Source organism: Gouania willdenowi, chromosome 6 (genome assembly GCF_900634775.1).
Source record: "Gouania willdenowi chromosome 6, fGouWil2.1, whole genome shotgun sequence".
Taxonomy (NCBI): Eukaryota; Metazoa; Chordata; class Actinopteri; order Blenniiformes; family Gobiesocidae; genus Gouania; species Gouania willdenowi.
Window position 1 is genome coordinate 53,952,169 of NC_041049.1, and position 16,237 is coordinate 53,968,405.

The 16,237-nt window shown below is 35.1% G+C and overlaps 1 protein-coding gene across 1 annotated transcript; it reads left to right on the forward strand.

Annotated features, from left to right (window-relative positions):
* The first annotated feature begins 2,568 nt into the window (after positions 1 to 2,568).
* On the forward strand, positions 2,569 to 15,325 carry LOC114465390 (nuclear receptor coactivator 5). Its single transcript, XM_028450375.1, has 9 exons — positions 2,569 to 2,774; positions 2,930 to 3,016; positions 5,291 to 5,364; positions 7,010 to 7,124; positions 8,362 to 8,561; positions 10,316 to 10,594; positions 10,716 to 10,835; positions 11,626 to 11,871; positions 13,694 to 15,325. The coding sequence occupies exons 1-9, from the start codon at positions 2,713 to 2,715 to the stop codon at positions 13,729 to 13,731; spliced, it is 1,221 nt and encodes a 406-aa protein (XP_028306176.1). The 5' UTR covers positions 2,569 to 2,712; the 3' UTR covers positions 13,732 to 15,325.
* The last annotated feature ends 912 nt before the right edge of the window (positions 15,326 to 16,237 follow it).

Below are 16,237 nucleotides of genomic sequence, written 5' to 3' on the forward strand. Positions count from 1 at the left end.
CTTACCCTAACCTAAAATGTTTTTGCATTATTGGGTTATAACCTAACCCTAACGCTAAACCCAAACCCTGACTCTAAACCTAACACTATGAATCGAGAAAGACAAACTACCCTAACCCTAATTCAAAACCCTAATCATAACACTGTGAATTGAGAAAGATAACCTAAACCTGACCTTAACCCTAATCCTAACCTAAAACCTTAACCCTAACACTATGAATTGAGAAAGAGAATCTACCCTAATTCCAGACCCAGTCCTTGTCACTCCCATTTGATTTTATGTGAAGAAATATACAGGAGTTGCAACGAAAAAGTTAGGAATGGAAAAGAAGAGGAAACGGAGGACTCGAAAAAAGGTGGGAGAGAAGGGAAAGAGAGGAGACGTGCACATCTTGATCACATTCAAGACCCTGACTGATCTTGGAGCATGGCACCATGGTGTTGACCGTGCATTGTTTTTTCATCCTTACACCAAACTGGAGTGGTTGAAGGATCGCTTTCAGGGGGATGTATCGAGAAAAGTAACCAAAAACCTAACCCTAACCCTAAGACGCTAAGTACTTGTACTTCGGTAACCGTACCAATAGCCCAGGGGTTGTCTGTGTTATTGACCCCATTTAATGTTCATATTGGTGTCTTAGCTTGATGCCATATTGTCTTTGTTTGTTTGTTTTTTAATTTCTTATTTTATTCATAGTAGACCCTTTGAATGTTTGTAAACATTGAGACATATTTTGTTGGGCGGGGCTTAGCCTGGAGGCAAAACCACAATTGTCTTCGATTTTTCTGAGCACGAATGTCCGCTGGAATCCTACAAAACTTGAATGTACGTCCACTAACGTTATTCCTCCTATTCTGACACCCAAACACACAACAAGACCACATTCTAAAGCTGCAACATTACTAGCCTCCACAGTTTTTAGCCAGCAGCGTTTCCTGTTTTTGCCTCCAGCCATAAATGATCTATATCTGGTAGCATAACACTATTGTCAGGCATCAATTTTCAACCATAAACTAATGACCACTGTCTAGCTTTTCCTATAAACCAAAGTCATTTTCACTCAAAAGCTTTTCCATGTTCCCCAATCCATAACTAAGTTTCCTTTTCTGCTTTTTCCAGAAAGAATGCCACACAATGAAAATCTATTAGTTTTAGTCCAGTCTAAAAAAAAAAAAAGGGTTCATTACTGTTCCTTGGTCTTATTGTTATTATTCTGTAATTGAAATGACAAGTTAATGTTTCAAAGTGAATCCAAATAGAGTGGAAAGTGTATTCTCATATCAAGTGAAAACTAAAGCTAAAGAGACGTTAAAATTGCAATTAAAGGCCTTAAGGATAACAATGCACCACATCCCATCTGAAGCTACACATCTTAACTGACCATGAGGACTCTCCAAGAAATACGGATTAAAATGATATTGAAGCACATCATGGGTTATAATGTCTCCTTGCCAATCTTTTCATGATGTTTTTGATTTACAACATTTTTCATCCATTATTTTGAACCTTTGATTAGGACCCAGCAACACTTCATTCTTTTCCCATTTACACAAAACCCAAATCAGGCAAACCTTAAAGAAATGACCAATCTATCACATGAACATCACCCATGGATAGACCATCTCAGTCACACACATTCATATTGTCAGCTCATTTTGAAACACTATCAAAAAGTGATGCTTTAGGACGAATGGCTTTCATTTCACTCTTTAGGTTAACCTTCATCTGATGCATTGGCTTATATGACTCTAAAAAATGGACATTTCAAAGCATTGGTAAGTTACACTTTGGTTTCATATGCAGAAGAAAAAGTAGAAGAAGAAGAGTTTTATTGTGACAGAAATTTAAATTTAATTTGAAAAATTGTTTTTTGTGAAGTCTGGAGCGATGTACAGAATTGAATTCAATCAAAATGGATTCAACTTAATATGTTAATTTTGGCTTGTTTGTGACTTTGAATGACTTTGGTGTGAATAATATTGTTTTGTTTGGAGAATATTATATTCATAAATGCCATTTCTTTAAATCCAAATCAAATGAGATTAAAAAAAAAAAAAAAAAAAAAAATCTTTATTTCTTTTTCATGGCACAAATGCCTCTAAACTCATCTCATTTATGGAAAAACTGGATATTTTTCAGTAGTCAAACTGTTGTTTGAGTGTAAGTACATTGTTTTGCCCCTTGTTCATATGTTCTATTTTTGTTTTTGTAGCTTTGTCTATAGAAATGTTATTAGCACCTTTTTGTTTGTAGTTGTATTTGTTTAAGTAACAAATAAAAGAAGAAGAAGAAGAAGAAGAAGAAGAAGAAGAAGAAGAAGAAGAAGAAGAAGAAGAAGAAGAAGAAGAAGAAGAAGAAGAAGAAGAAGAAGAAGAAGAAAAAGAACAACAACAAGAACATTAAGAAAAAAGAGAAGAAAATCAAGACAAAAGAAGAACAAAAAATCAAGAACAAAAAGAACAAAATTAAGGGAAAAAAAGGAACAACAACAAAATCAAAAAAAAGAGAAGAAGAAGAATAATATTGTCCAGCAGGGGGCAGCAGTGTACCAACAAACAGACTCACAGTGGGAGAAGAAGAGCTGTGCTCGTGTCTGGTAGTATTGGGTGTTTATTTATCCCCAGTGGAGGATTCACTGGGACTGTATTCCTCAAAGACAGTCATTAAATTAACACACAGAAGTCCACTAGCGTGCATTCCTCTGCAAATAACATGTCGTCCTGGGTGAAGTCCTCTGGAGCTGGACGCAGGCCTTCAGGAAACCCGAACGGAAGGCAAGTCTTTAGTGAAGCTGGGAAGCATTAGCGGTTAGCATCACTGAACCAACCCTCAAGCTGCTCTTTTCTCTTGTTCACCAGTAAAGCCTAACATGGTTTATCTCTATTCTATTGTTGTATTTACATGTATATGTTACCTGTGTGTTTCGTAGTGCTCAGCTGCTGCGGGTGTTCCGGAGAGCAGCTCCTTATCCCAGCAGGGAGGACAGGGGCGAGGAGGGGAAGGATGCCCTGGACAGGTAGGCACTGGCAGCACAGCACCGTCAAAGTGCGGTAACTTAAATAATACTTAACACTCCTTTTTAAGAGCAAAGGGCGTGTGACAATGGTTCATGGTTATCATGTGAAGCTAGGGTCTCAAACTGTCGGTGTGCTGATGGAAGCACTGGTTTCTTACCAGGCCAGAACAATATTAAAGTAAAAGTGCAGTAACCAAGCATCAGAGGTGAAAGTAATGGATTACAAGTACTCACGTCACTGTAATTTAGTTGCTTTTATAGGTATTAATACTTTTTCGAGTATATTTCTAAATCAGTAATTTTACTTTTACTTAAATACTTTTTAGAAGAAGTAAAGTCATTTGGTTATCAAATGATAACCACATGACTTGTAAAGCACATTGAGTTGCTTTGTGTATGAAATGTGCTATATAAATAAATTTGCCTTGCCTATATTTCTACACCCAACCGTTACGGAGTAAATTGTAATTTTTTGTTTTAAAACGTTTTTGCATCATTGGAATTAGTTTATTTAAAATTATCTTATACAAAATGTATTGTTTTGATGCCATAATTTGCCTTAACACCCAATGCATTGTATCAGTTTTTGAAACGAGAATCGGTTAAAACGAGAATCGAATCGGAATCGAATCGTGAGACACCCACAGATTCACATCCCTACTAAACACTGTCAGCTGGCTTGGCTCAGGTGGGGAGCTCCAAGCTGAGAAGAGTTTGATGGAATGATTAAAGCCAGCATGGTCACGGATGACTTGGCTAAACCAGGTTTAAACCTTAGGCCTGGCTCTATTAAGAACACTTTGATGAAATACCCCCCAGACAAAAATCAAACGCATCACGCCATAGCCGATCAATCAGATTAAACGTAACGCACCACACCTAAACAGCTTTGAATGCCTTTTATTTTCTCATTTTTAGAGTTAATACATTTAGCTATTTTATTTGTTTATTTAGCTATTAGATATTTAGAGCCTGAGATTTTTATTTTATTTTGAATAAAATTAATTTGTCGTTTTATTTATTTATTTATTTTTTTACTAACCTTTTATTTTATACAGATGCCTTTTTTGAAGAAAAAAAATGAAGTTCCAATTGTGTAAGATCTCGTCTCTTCCTTTTTAAGTTTATACAGGAGATTTTTACTGTATGCATGGGAACCATAGGGTAACTTTTACTCTGAGTACTATTTAATTGAGCTACTTTTTACTTGTACTTGAGTATTTTGAGTATAATTTCATCATGTAACAATACTTCTACTTAATAGGATATATCAGTACTCTATATCACACCTCTGCCAAGCATACAAGCATCTGGGTCATTGACGTGACAAGGTTTAAAAAAAAAAAAAAAAAAAAAAAAGTTTAATTGCGTAAACATACCATATATCTAGTACTTTAATATATGTACCCACTTTGAATTTTCAAAAAACACTTTATCTGTAAGTTATTCTTTAATTTAAACAGTAAAGAAGTATCACGTGGTACAACATGGTGCAACCGTCTGGCCATGACTGGTGTTTAGTCTTTAAAGTGACAAAATCTATTCACATTTATTGTCTGCCATATTTGGCATGCTTTCCTAAGTGTTTTGTAGTCCGCTATAACATTTCAAAGTATTTTCATTTCCATCACAACATTCATGCAAACTTTGTGCAATGATGCCCATTTTATCATGCATCCTTATGTCATTGCCCCATGACATTTTCCAAACAGTTCATGATTTACTCCTAGTACAAAAAAATCCAGTTTAAACTTATGAACAGCAAGTGAAAATTCAAGTTTTAAAAGAAATTAAATGAGACACCAGTTGTTCACTTGATTGGTTTTATAAAAGCAAGAATTAAGCAAAACAGCTTATTATACAGTTAAATATCTTTAATGACTAAAGGCTTTGCACCTAAAATGATTTGGTTGCTAAGATTGTTGTTTTTTTTCCTCTACCATCTATGGCTTGTTGACTACAATGAGTTAAACACTACTTTTTTTTTTACAATCTCAAGATTTAGATTTAAAAGATACTGTAAACTAAAAAAAGACTCAGAAACTCAGTTGTTAAAATTATACTAGATGGAACATGTATATTTATATATATATATCATTTTAAAGCGATCATAGATTCCTAAACCAATTTGACGAGTCTCATCGTACAGACGTTTTGAGGTTTAAAATGAACATGTAGACATATAGGACAATTAATTTTTTAATAATACTGTAATCCATATATTAATATTGAAACTGAAGCCATAAATGCAACTACTGGATTTATTTTTTTCAGCTATGAAGAACTAGAACAAATGCAAAAACTCAGTGGGAGTGGAAAGTATGAGGGACACAAGCATCAGTCCAACGGTGAGTGGTTTTTTTTTCAGAACACCACATTTTTTCCAGTTCTTTACTTAAAGTTATTCTGTTTATTGTGTCATTGCACTCTGAAATGAAAGCATAGAATAAATAAGCAATTTGAGTGTAAAAAGAAATGATGGAATCAATGAACAATACTGTTCACCTGATGCTCACGAGGGTCTGGTGCCAAAGTGTATTCCACCTAGGGATGTCCCGATACAACTTTTTCACTTCCAATAATACACCGATATTGCCGCCTTGAGTATTGGCCGACATCGATATCGATTTGATGTGATATCAGCACGAATCATACATACTTTTATGACTTATTTTGTAGTGTGGAATGTTAGAAAAGGCTTGATCAAGTGATGTCACTCAAACAGAGAACAATAGTCAACAACAGTAGGGATGAGGAAAACTGACCTATTTATTATTAACCAATTGGTTACATACATTTTAACCTTCAACATAATATCTACAGTATTCTACTATTGAATAAATATAATATATCAGAGATTTTAGATGCAGTCCGATAAAAACCGATATTCGTTTTCTGGCTGATATCGGACCAATATCAGTATCGGATCAGGACACCCCTAGTTCCAACACTGGTTTTATGCAGACAGAGGGGGTTGGAAGTAATCAAGAAAAGTTGGAACACCTGTAGGAATTATTAGCACCAGCTTTCAAGGCTGATTCAACCTTCATTGCAGCTTTAAATTGTTAACCCACCTTCCAAATACCCCAAGTGTGTGTATCTGTTATTTTGGAGTAATTTGGTGTAGCAAGACGTTAATTTTAAGATTACGGCTCCCTCGGTAAGAGCGTGGTATTGAGCGCGCTGGTTCTGGGTTCACGACGTCACTGTGTCGCAGCTTGTTTGGGTTAAAAAAAAAAAAAAGTCAATAGTAAAAGTTTTTGTACTGATAAAACTTATTTAAGTTAATATTTCAACAGAAAGATACACAAATACACATAATGACTCCAAAAAACATACATTACAGAAAAATACACCAAACAAAAAAATATAAAAGTGAGTAAAAAAAACAAACAAACACATTTATCATGTTCATGTCTCATAGAATTAAACCAGATAAATCACACACACTATTTTACTTAGCACCCACAAATATACACCTTATAACACAGATTACAGAGTATGTACACCTCTTTGTACATCCAACCTTCCAACACATACTTATTTGGCCATAATTGACAACTCTACTTAAGCTCCCACTATATGAATACATACTTTCGACGGGCACTGTACTAGTTTGTATAATTCTGAAATGTACATTATTTTTAAGTTTTGGGTAACCAAACCTTTTTTTTAACCTCTGGCTGTTTACTACTTACCTTTGTACCATTTCAAGCTATTCATTGGACTTACGCGACTTGAATTGCAATAAATAACTGGAAAAATGAGGGTATTCTAACACTTTTGACCAGTAGTGTGTACATCTGACAGTCATAAGGTGTTAGATAATTTTTTTTTAAATACACACATTTGTGTGAAATGAGAACACATTTATGTGCTACTTTGGTGCCAGTGCATTGAAACAGATCATCTTGCTAATTGCAATCATATTTGGAAGTTTTCCAGTTTTTATGTCACACTTCTTTTTTTAATCTATGGTACCTTTTGAAACAGATGCTAACACTCCTGCAGACAGACGAAAAGCCTTGTATCAGAAGTTCTATCGACAGGTGCAGGACGGTAAAAGGCCGCCTCACTGCGTCATCCTCTCTGTCACCAACCAGTGCCTGTGAGTTCCTCATGCAAAGATTTCTTCTAATAAAGTGGTCTAATTCTGGTTTGAGCTGTGTGGTTGGATGAAAATGTACACTTCTGTGCTCATTTGAATAGAACTAAAACTAATCAAAAACTTTTAATTTTACAGTTAAATAAGCCCAGACACATAATATCAGTCTTGTATTCACACTGAATTAGCTGGACATCGACTTAAAAATACTTTTATGTTTTGTTTCTGTTTTCTGCACAAATGAAAACACTTTGAAGCACCTGGAATCATATAAATACAAATATTGTTTGCAAATCAGAAAAAGACCCAACCAAACATTTTCTTATGGCTTTTACACACAAACACTCAGCCGTGCAAACATTCACACACACTCGCTTGTTCTCATGCTGACTTCCTCTAAAAGATAGAGTTCTCAATTCTAAAAGGAAGCAGACGTTCCAGCAGACATCTGAGCAGAAAACAGAGCATACTGATTCATTAATTCATATTAAGAATTCATCCAATTTTTTTTTTTTAAATAGCATTTTTCTTTTTGCTACATAATGGAATAAAGAGATAACTGACAATCATGCACACGCATAAAAATGAAAGAACCTGATTTTATATTATTTATTTGAATTAAGGCTGAACAATTGTGGAAAATAATGTAATTGCGATTTTTTTTTTTTTTCCTCATTATTGCGATTTAATATGTGATTATTTTGTCAAGGGTCTCTTGTCATGTGTTTTTCAATGAACACAAGCAATAAATCAATCTGTTTCATAATAAACAATTTCAGATTTATTGAAACTTTAAATAAATATAAAATATACATTTTAAAGCATAGATTACAACAATAAAGCAAACAAATTTGTGGCTTTACCTCTTCAACATATCTAACTAACTTCTCGTTTTATGAAACATGTAAACATGTGCACTTCTTAAACACTCTCTGAACTTAACAGGACAGGACAAGAAAAAAAATTAAAATGAATAAAATAAATTAAAAAAATTGCAGCTTTTGTGATTACATAATCGCGTTTTGATATCGTGACAATATAACAAATGCAATTAATCGTTCAGCCCTAAATAGAATGCATATACACACACAGTCACACTATTCTCGAGTTTAACGTGAACTTTTAAAAATAACATTTTCATCCACTCCCACGTTTTACACCAGGATGCATCTCAGTGGCTTCTCAACATACTTTGATATGGAACTGTCCAGTTAACTCTGTGTTGTTCTTCCTCTCATAGGGATTACCCCAAATCGCTATACCAGTGTTTGCAGGAGCGCGGCCTGACAGTGGAGATGTTCTACCTTCAAGTGGATTCAGGCCTGACCCGGGCCCTGCAGGATGTCCGAGCGTGTGGCTCCCCCTTATGTATTCTGGTGGAGCCCAGAAACGTAGCTCTGTCGTCCTGCACTGTCATCATATTTTCAGAATCCCTCAAAAGTAAGTCCATCCATAGCCCTTTACTCTAGGTATACCAGGTATTACACCTGCCTTCAGAACATTTCAACTCACCACTGCTATGATCACACATTTAAAAGTCACATTTATGACCAATGAAAATGCAGCAAAGCACTAAATAATGTAACAATCAAAACTGACACAGCGACATAAAATAACTTTTGTTAATATTTATTATTTTACACGTATTTCACATTAAATAAACAAAGTAAGTTGATTAATACTAATGGTTTTTTAAACCTTGCCTTGTATTGTCTGAATTGGTTTGTTGTTTGACGTTTTTTTTTTTTTTTGGACTATCAAAATCTTTTTCCTGTGTTATTCCCAAAAGAAGAAATTTAAGGAACCATGAAGAATTATTTTCAACAGACAGGTTTCAGCGTGAGAGAATCAGCCAAAACCTTCTGTAGATTAGGTAGCAATGCTACAACCATATTTATGGGCCTGGATATCAACTGCTGTGTTTTTTACTTTTGTATTATTGGTATCTCCCTATTGACCCAGAATATTTTAGAAACAATGCCAATGGTAGTCACACTTCTTTCCTTTTTTTTTTTTTTTTGCTACAAATTAAGGAAACATTGTTCGGAAAGAAAAACTTCATTTCAACGCAGTCTTTAGTTTGTGTCTAAATACACATACATTTAATTCCCAGACTTAAGATAATAATTTTTTTTTGTAACCTGGGCTGATTTGAAATAAACCCTAAAGAGAATCTTTTGACTCTTTAACTATAAGCGACAAACGGATCATCTGCTGCTGTGACAGGAGTTGGGAAGTGTAGCTTCAGTATTATATATATATATTTAAAAAATCAACCAATTTTTATATTTTTTGAATGCACAATATAGGCAAACAAATCTGCCCTTAAAATTTTGATTCAATTTATTTCGGCTTTATTTATATAGTGCTAATTACAACAATAGTCATCTCGTAGAGCTCACTCTAAGTCTAAGGTTGTAGGTATAGATCAAATCATAAATGCAAACAACAATGAAAACATCACCCATTCATCCAAAGCACACATTTATTATTAACAGCATTAAAAGGCTGTTTTATTTAACAAATAAACAACTGCACATCTTGAAACATCTATATTGACATTTTAATGTTGAGAATCATACAGTGTGACATAAGGCTGCACAATTAATCACATTTTAATCGTGATCACGATTAAATAAATCTGATCGTCTGCAATATTTACATTTAACTTATGGACTCTGCACTCTGTCATAATGTAATTATTTCAATAGCCTTTGGTATACTGTATTTTAGATTCTTGGTTTAATATTCTTAAATAGTATAATTCTTATTTAAAGCTTCATTTTGTACTGTAAACTGTACATATTGTTTGTTTAAAAATTAGTGCAATAAAAACAGATTCCCCCCCCCAAAATGATAAATAATTGTGATTAATAATCATGATTACAATATTGATCAAAATAATTATGATTATCATTTTGGCCATAATCGTGCAGCCCTAATGTGACAAGAGCTTTACTCATACAAGCACATTGTCACACAAACTGTTGCTCAACACTGATGTTTTTCATGCTAATAAATAACATTTACAGTACATGCATTCTTTGCCAAGAGTACTTCCTCTTGAGCTCATAAAACAACATTCATATCTGAGTATGATTAACCTTTATAGTCAGATTTAATGTTAGTGTTCTTTTGCACTCGTACTACATTTTTCTGCCACCTCACCCTTAAAAATCCCATTCCCTCCTCAGTTCACCGCAATATGCCCAAAGAGCAGGCGTTGGACTTTGTTCAAAAAGAGCACCGTCACTGGCCTGCCAAAGAGCCCCCCCTGCAGGACGCCGCCATCACAGCAGCGCAGGCGTCGCAGCTGCTCGATGACTTTCTAGATCGAGAGAAGATTGCGTGCCACACGGTTCCCGCTGACACACGGCAGCTCCTCCAGCTGCTAGCGGACGGAGTACATCTGTATCCCGGGGAGTTGGAAACTATCTCAGAGTACGTGCAATCTCGAAAGGACTATCTGCAAGGTGAAGAACTTCAAACCTTTCCTCCTAGATCAAGACTTAAATTAAGTCTGTGTGTTTGGCTTCAGCAGCTTCACATCTATTAGTTTTCTTTCTAATCTTTATCAATCCGTTGTGTTTTTAGCCTCGAACAGCGATGCTGAGAAATTGAACAAGTTGCCGCCTGGACTGGGAAAACCGCCTCCTCTGCTCCCAACTCCTCCTGGACCTCCACCAGTACCTGTCCCTCTTCTGCCTTTACCAGGTTTGGACTGGGACAAAGCTCACATGCTTTCTTTATTGTTGTCTTTTTAATTGCATTATGAATCAGGGTTGTGGTCAGTTGTAATTGTTGGTAATTAATTACATTTCTGGCATAATTATAATTGAAATTGTAATTGAGTTCATATAATTGACTTTGTAATTGTAATTGCCATGAAAATTCTATTAAAATTGTCAATTTTAATTTAACCATGTTACAGTTCTATGTACACTTCTATACATATGAAGTTAACATTTATTAAAATATAATGTTTTCCCACATTTGACCAACTAATAAATAAATAAATAAATCTAGGAGTACACTGACACAATAAAAGACTCAGACGTCCACACCAAAAATATTAAATCTATATTTTCATTGATTAGGAAGCCTAAAAAGTAACCAATAGATAAAAAATTAATTAGATCATAGATACTTGTTTTTAGTGTATTTTACAGCTGATTTAGGACCCGTTATCATAAGAGATGCTCATTTAAAGGCTCAGTAATTGTGATTAATTGTAATTTAACTTTAGTAATTGAGAACGTAATTGTAATTGACTTTGAGGATAAAAAATAATTGTAATTTTAAAAAATGCTGGTCACTGTAATCATAATCAAATTGTAATTGTAATTAAAAAATGTAATTGACCCTAACTCTGCTATGAATACTGTATTTTCTGCATTTATGTCTGATGGTTGTTCGTTTCCAGTTGTTTTTTTTATTTTTTTATTGTTTTTTATTTTTTTCTTGTCTTGCCTTTTCTGATTTTCAGGCTTTTTTTCCCCTTCAGGCTCTCATCTCAAAACCAAACCCCCTCCTCTCCTTTCCTTACACGGGCTTCCAGGTCTGTCGTTGGGGCCTCAGCATCCTCGAGGTCCCATGCCCCTACACATGCCTTTTGGTGGTCCTGGTGCACCTCGTGGTCCTTTACTCCACCACCCACCAATGTTTCACACAATCCCCAGAGGCCAACACGGGCCTCGGGCGACCCCACCTTCTTTAAAAAGTTCCCGCCCTCCACTACTATCATCACCAGGTACGCCCATGTATTCTTTCACCACATTCAAAACTTAGTTAGGATTACATGCATTTATTAAACCTGATAATTCAGAAAATAATAGCTTACTCTTAAATATAATCAGTGTTTTACATTTAGAGTCTCACCTAGTCTGTGGATTTTTTTTATACTCAGCTCTTTTTCATAATGTAACAATCAGTGTATGCACCTATTTGTTGTGTCATGGCAAGCTTTAGTCTATTTCTCTGATTTTTTTATGAATAAACTTAAAGTAATACCAAAGCAAAGCTGACTAAATGGTGGCAGATTTTTTTTTGTGATTTCCATGTAAATATCAGAATATACACGCCTCATACTGATGTCCACAAACATTTATTTCTTCACAGCAGTAAAAAACCACTGTGAACACCATGAAAACTATGAATGGGACAACACGAGCTATGTTGTCAACTCTGCACATTAACATATAATGTTTTGGTCACAAATTACATATTACATACAACAAGACATAAAGTGAAAACAATATTACTGTGTGCACCTAGTTGACCAGTCATAGAATAGGCTATCTTAAGGCAAAAAAATAACATTTACATCACCTTACTTTGCGTCTTCACTCTTTGTACACTTTCGTATCTGATTCAAGCGTCATGTCATGTGACCATCAACTAGGTAAATTCATCTTTTTACATGTTAAATAAATATTAAATGAACTTCAACATCTTAAAGGCTGTTACTTGATGCTATGGACAGTCTTTTACTTAACAAAATGAAACTTAAAGTAGCATAGTCTGACCGCGTGTGTGGTAACCTATGAAATAGCACCAGCTACAAATATGGTTGAAATCTGAGTGTCGTCATATTACAGTGAACGCGATAAACAAAGCAGAACCAAAATGACGTGATGCTTGTCACGTTCTTGTCTGATGAAGAAAACACAAGAAATCTCAGTAGGAAACACTCCTAAAAGAAACTTTTTTACTTTAGCGCCGTCGTTGCATTCTTCTATGGGACTCCAAATCCCACAATGCAATGCGCAACATTGCGAGCTGTAGTTGTTTGTGAGTAAATCCCTTTCAGAGGGTTTATAACAGACAGGGGTCTTGTGAGCACTGTTGTGTCATTCAGAATTAAATTTGCATTAGGAATTAAGTGTTTACAAGGTCAGTTTAAAGAGGATTTAACTTTTATTATAAAGAGGAATTAAAGCTCCCATGTAAACCATCCATGAAAAGCTACTTAACCTCCCATTTAGGGTTGAGCGGTATATCTGGTTTATACTGAATACCGGTATACATTTTCGTTATGATATGAATTTTTAATTTAGGGCCGTACTGGTGTATTTGATTACACAACTTAGTGAACGCTACGCTGCGCCGTGTTTCAGACTGGACCCTTTTCAACATTGCACTTCTAAATGGGAAGATAAACAGCAGCGCTCTGATGTAAATCATACGTTCCACATTTCTATAGTGAGACATACTTCCTATGGGCACTGCACTTTTATTTTAAATGCTAACATAAATGTTGATAATATGGCCCTCGGATCAGATAATCACATTTTTGCGGGCCTGTCTCTGGTTTATAAGAACAACTTTTAGATGACATACATGTCCATTTTTAGCATAATTACATTTCCTTTTCTCACTGACTGTGCTGTTGTTCTTATGGTACCAGATTAAGATCAGATGTAAAACGCAACTTGAAATACCTTTGGTTGCATTTGTGGCTCAATTATTAGTTGCATGGACTCTAGTCAAATCTGTGTTACAAGTAATCAAAGCCATAAACTTCAATTTCTAGAATTTAACGCTTTCTGATATTAGTATCTGTTCTCTTCCAGGTGTCCCGCTTCTACGACCGAATGGCCCCAGACACTAAGAAACGACAAAGTTGTCAGACATGCATCCTTTAAACCACGTGGGTCACAAGCAGTGTTTTTAAATACTGGATGACTTCAGAGCAGGATTCTGACTTTGAAAACTGAATTTCCTTTTTAGTTTTTATACACGACCACATAAAGCATTGTGGGGGTTAGGGTGGGATACTAGTTTTGGATATTGTGTAATAAATGTGTGCAAAGTTCTGACTGACTGCTTTAATAGTTTTTTAGTGTAGAGCCGTCTGCCATCATTGCCACAAAAAAATAATAATAATAGTGTTTTTGATTCAGGACAAAGAGACGCACCGCACTTTGGCAGCTAGTTTCTATTTCAACCAACCAAAAGTCATTGTTTCTGTTTACAGCAAATTCATCAGTTTTTGGTTACTCTTTTGTTTAACTATGCATGTTTTGTTGAGAGATGGGAAAGCTGGAGAACACTTTCCACATCCATCTACCATTTAGTTTTGTATTAACAAGACGCAATATATCATTAAGCTTATCCAATCATTAACATCTATTACTTGATCCATGACTCGCTTCTCAGTTTTAAATCCAGGTACGTGTGCGTGTGTGTGTGTGTGTGTTTGCCTTCTATTGAATCGCACGGGTTGCGATTCAGGAATAATACGTTAAGATTCCTTGTGAACAGATTTCTACTGTGCAGATTCTGGCCCTTGTCAATTTGGAATTTTGATTTTGCATATCGTGGCTTGCCGTTATGATTACATGTAAAAGGCACAATTGAAGTCACTGCATAAAATTAACAAAAAAGTAGCAACAGAATTGATATTGTTGGAAAGTCCTCAGCTCGTTGTTATAACTATCACAATGTCATTGGACTGTGAGCTCCATTAACGTCTTCTTCCATTCTTTGCTTTTTTTTCCCCCTCATTCATTGATGATGTTCAAATTTTATTTTATCACTGTCTTTAGATAATGTTTACTGTTAATATTCAACAGTGTTCATGTTCAGTATGTATGAAGTATGATTTAAAAAATGACTGCAAAGGTTTTCAGATTTGGTTTGAATTTGATGCGTGTGGTTTCTTTTCTATCAGGATTAAATGTAAGGAGTTTGAAAAGTAAAATCCTTCTTATCAATGTGCACACCTCCTTTGTCGTATCAGATGATTATTAAGTAGCTGTGATTTATTAAACACATTTTGATGAAACATCTACATTCGTAAAAAGAATATTGTCCACGTATATATGTAACCTGTCGCAACCGTTAGACATCACATTTCAACAAATTCATGTGTGACTTTTCATTTACAGTTTGCATTTTTGTTTATTGAGCTAGATATCTTTTTGCTATGTAAACACTTCAGTGATTCCATAGTGCATAAAAACACTGTTAATAAAATGTTATTATTCTGTTTATACAGTGAAGTCATTTATGCCAGTGATGGAGAAAGGAGTCCTTTTCCTACTAAAACAAACCCTCTACCACATACAGACTGTTTGGAATAATGAAAAAATTCACACATAGCACTAGGATTTGTCAGAAGTTTGGTGCCAATATTTAAAATACAAGTGTGGAAGTCAAAGAAAGACGTAGGCAATGTTTATGTACACATATTAAACTCTAGATGGCAGCACATACCTGTTTTCTCCAGTATTCAGGACAGCAAAAACATCTCAAAAGAATTAAAAAGGTGGTAAATAGATAACAAATAGAAAATGGCAATAAAACTCCATAAAAGAGGTTAACTATATATACAATATATATATATATAAGAAACTCTTTGTAATCGTACTTACTGACACTACTCAGTATGTGGTTACGGTTGCTCCAACGATCACCATGTCAACAGAGAATAATAAAAACTTTACAAGACATAAGTTTTATTATCTGCTGTGATATTTTGTTATCACGTCATGTGTCTGTTTCTCTCCTCATGGTGCCATCCTCCAGCTGTGGGTGCTCCACTGTGAGAAACTCATCAACAAGAGAAGTAATGGACAACTGTCTCCACCTCATTAGTCCAGCTTCTCTCACACACACACACTGGGACTTACAGTTATTAATCACCACTTACAGGGAAACACCGTCTTCAGAAACAATGAAAGACCAAATGAAAAAGTGTAATAAAATAAAAGTGGGTTTAATGCTGTAGGCAGTATGTTTAGCATTCTTTATCGGGAAACAATATGGCAGTGGCTGTCCGTATGGTTGCCGTATCAATATACCGACATTCTATCTGTACGCAGCGCCCTTATTTGGCCAGTTTCGATCACGTGATAGGTCAGTCATTGGCTAGTTTAGGTCCCACTACCAAGACTAAACCTAACCCCTAAAAAATGTTGCGATATTGGGTTATGACCTAACCCTAATGCTGCGTTCACACTGGATGCGTCTTAGTTTTAGTCCAAATTTAGACATCAAGACTATTTCAGTTATAGTCTAGTATGGTATAGTCATGTCTTAATGACATGATTATATTCCACTAAAAAATAAAGCATAATAGTTTATGACCCTAACCCTAACCCTTTAGGTCACAT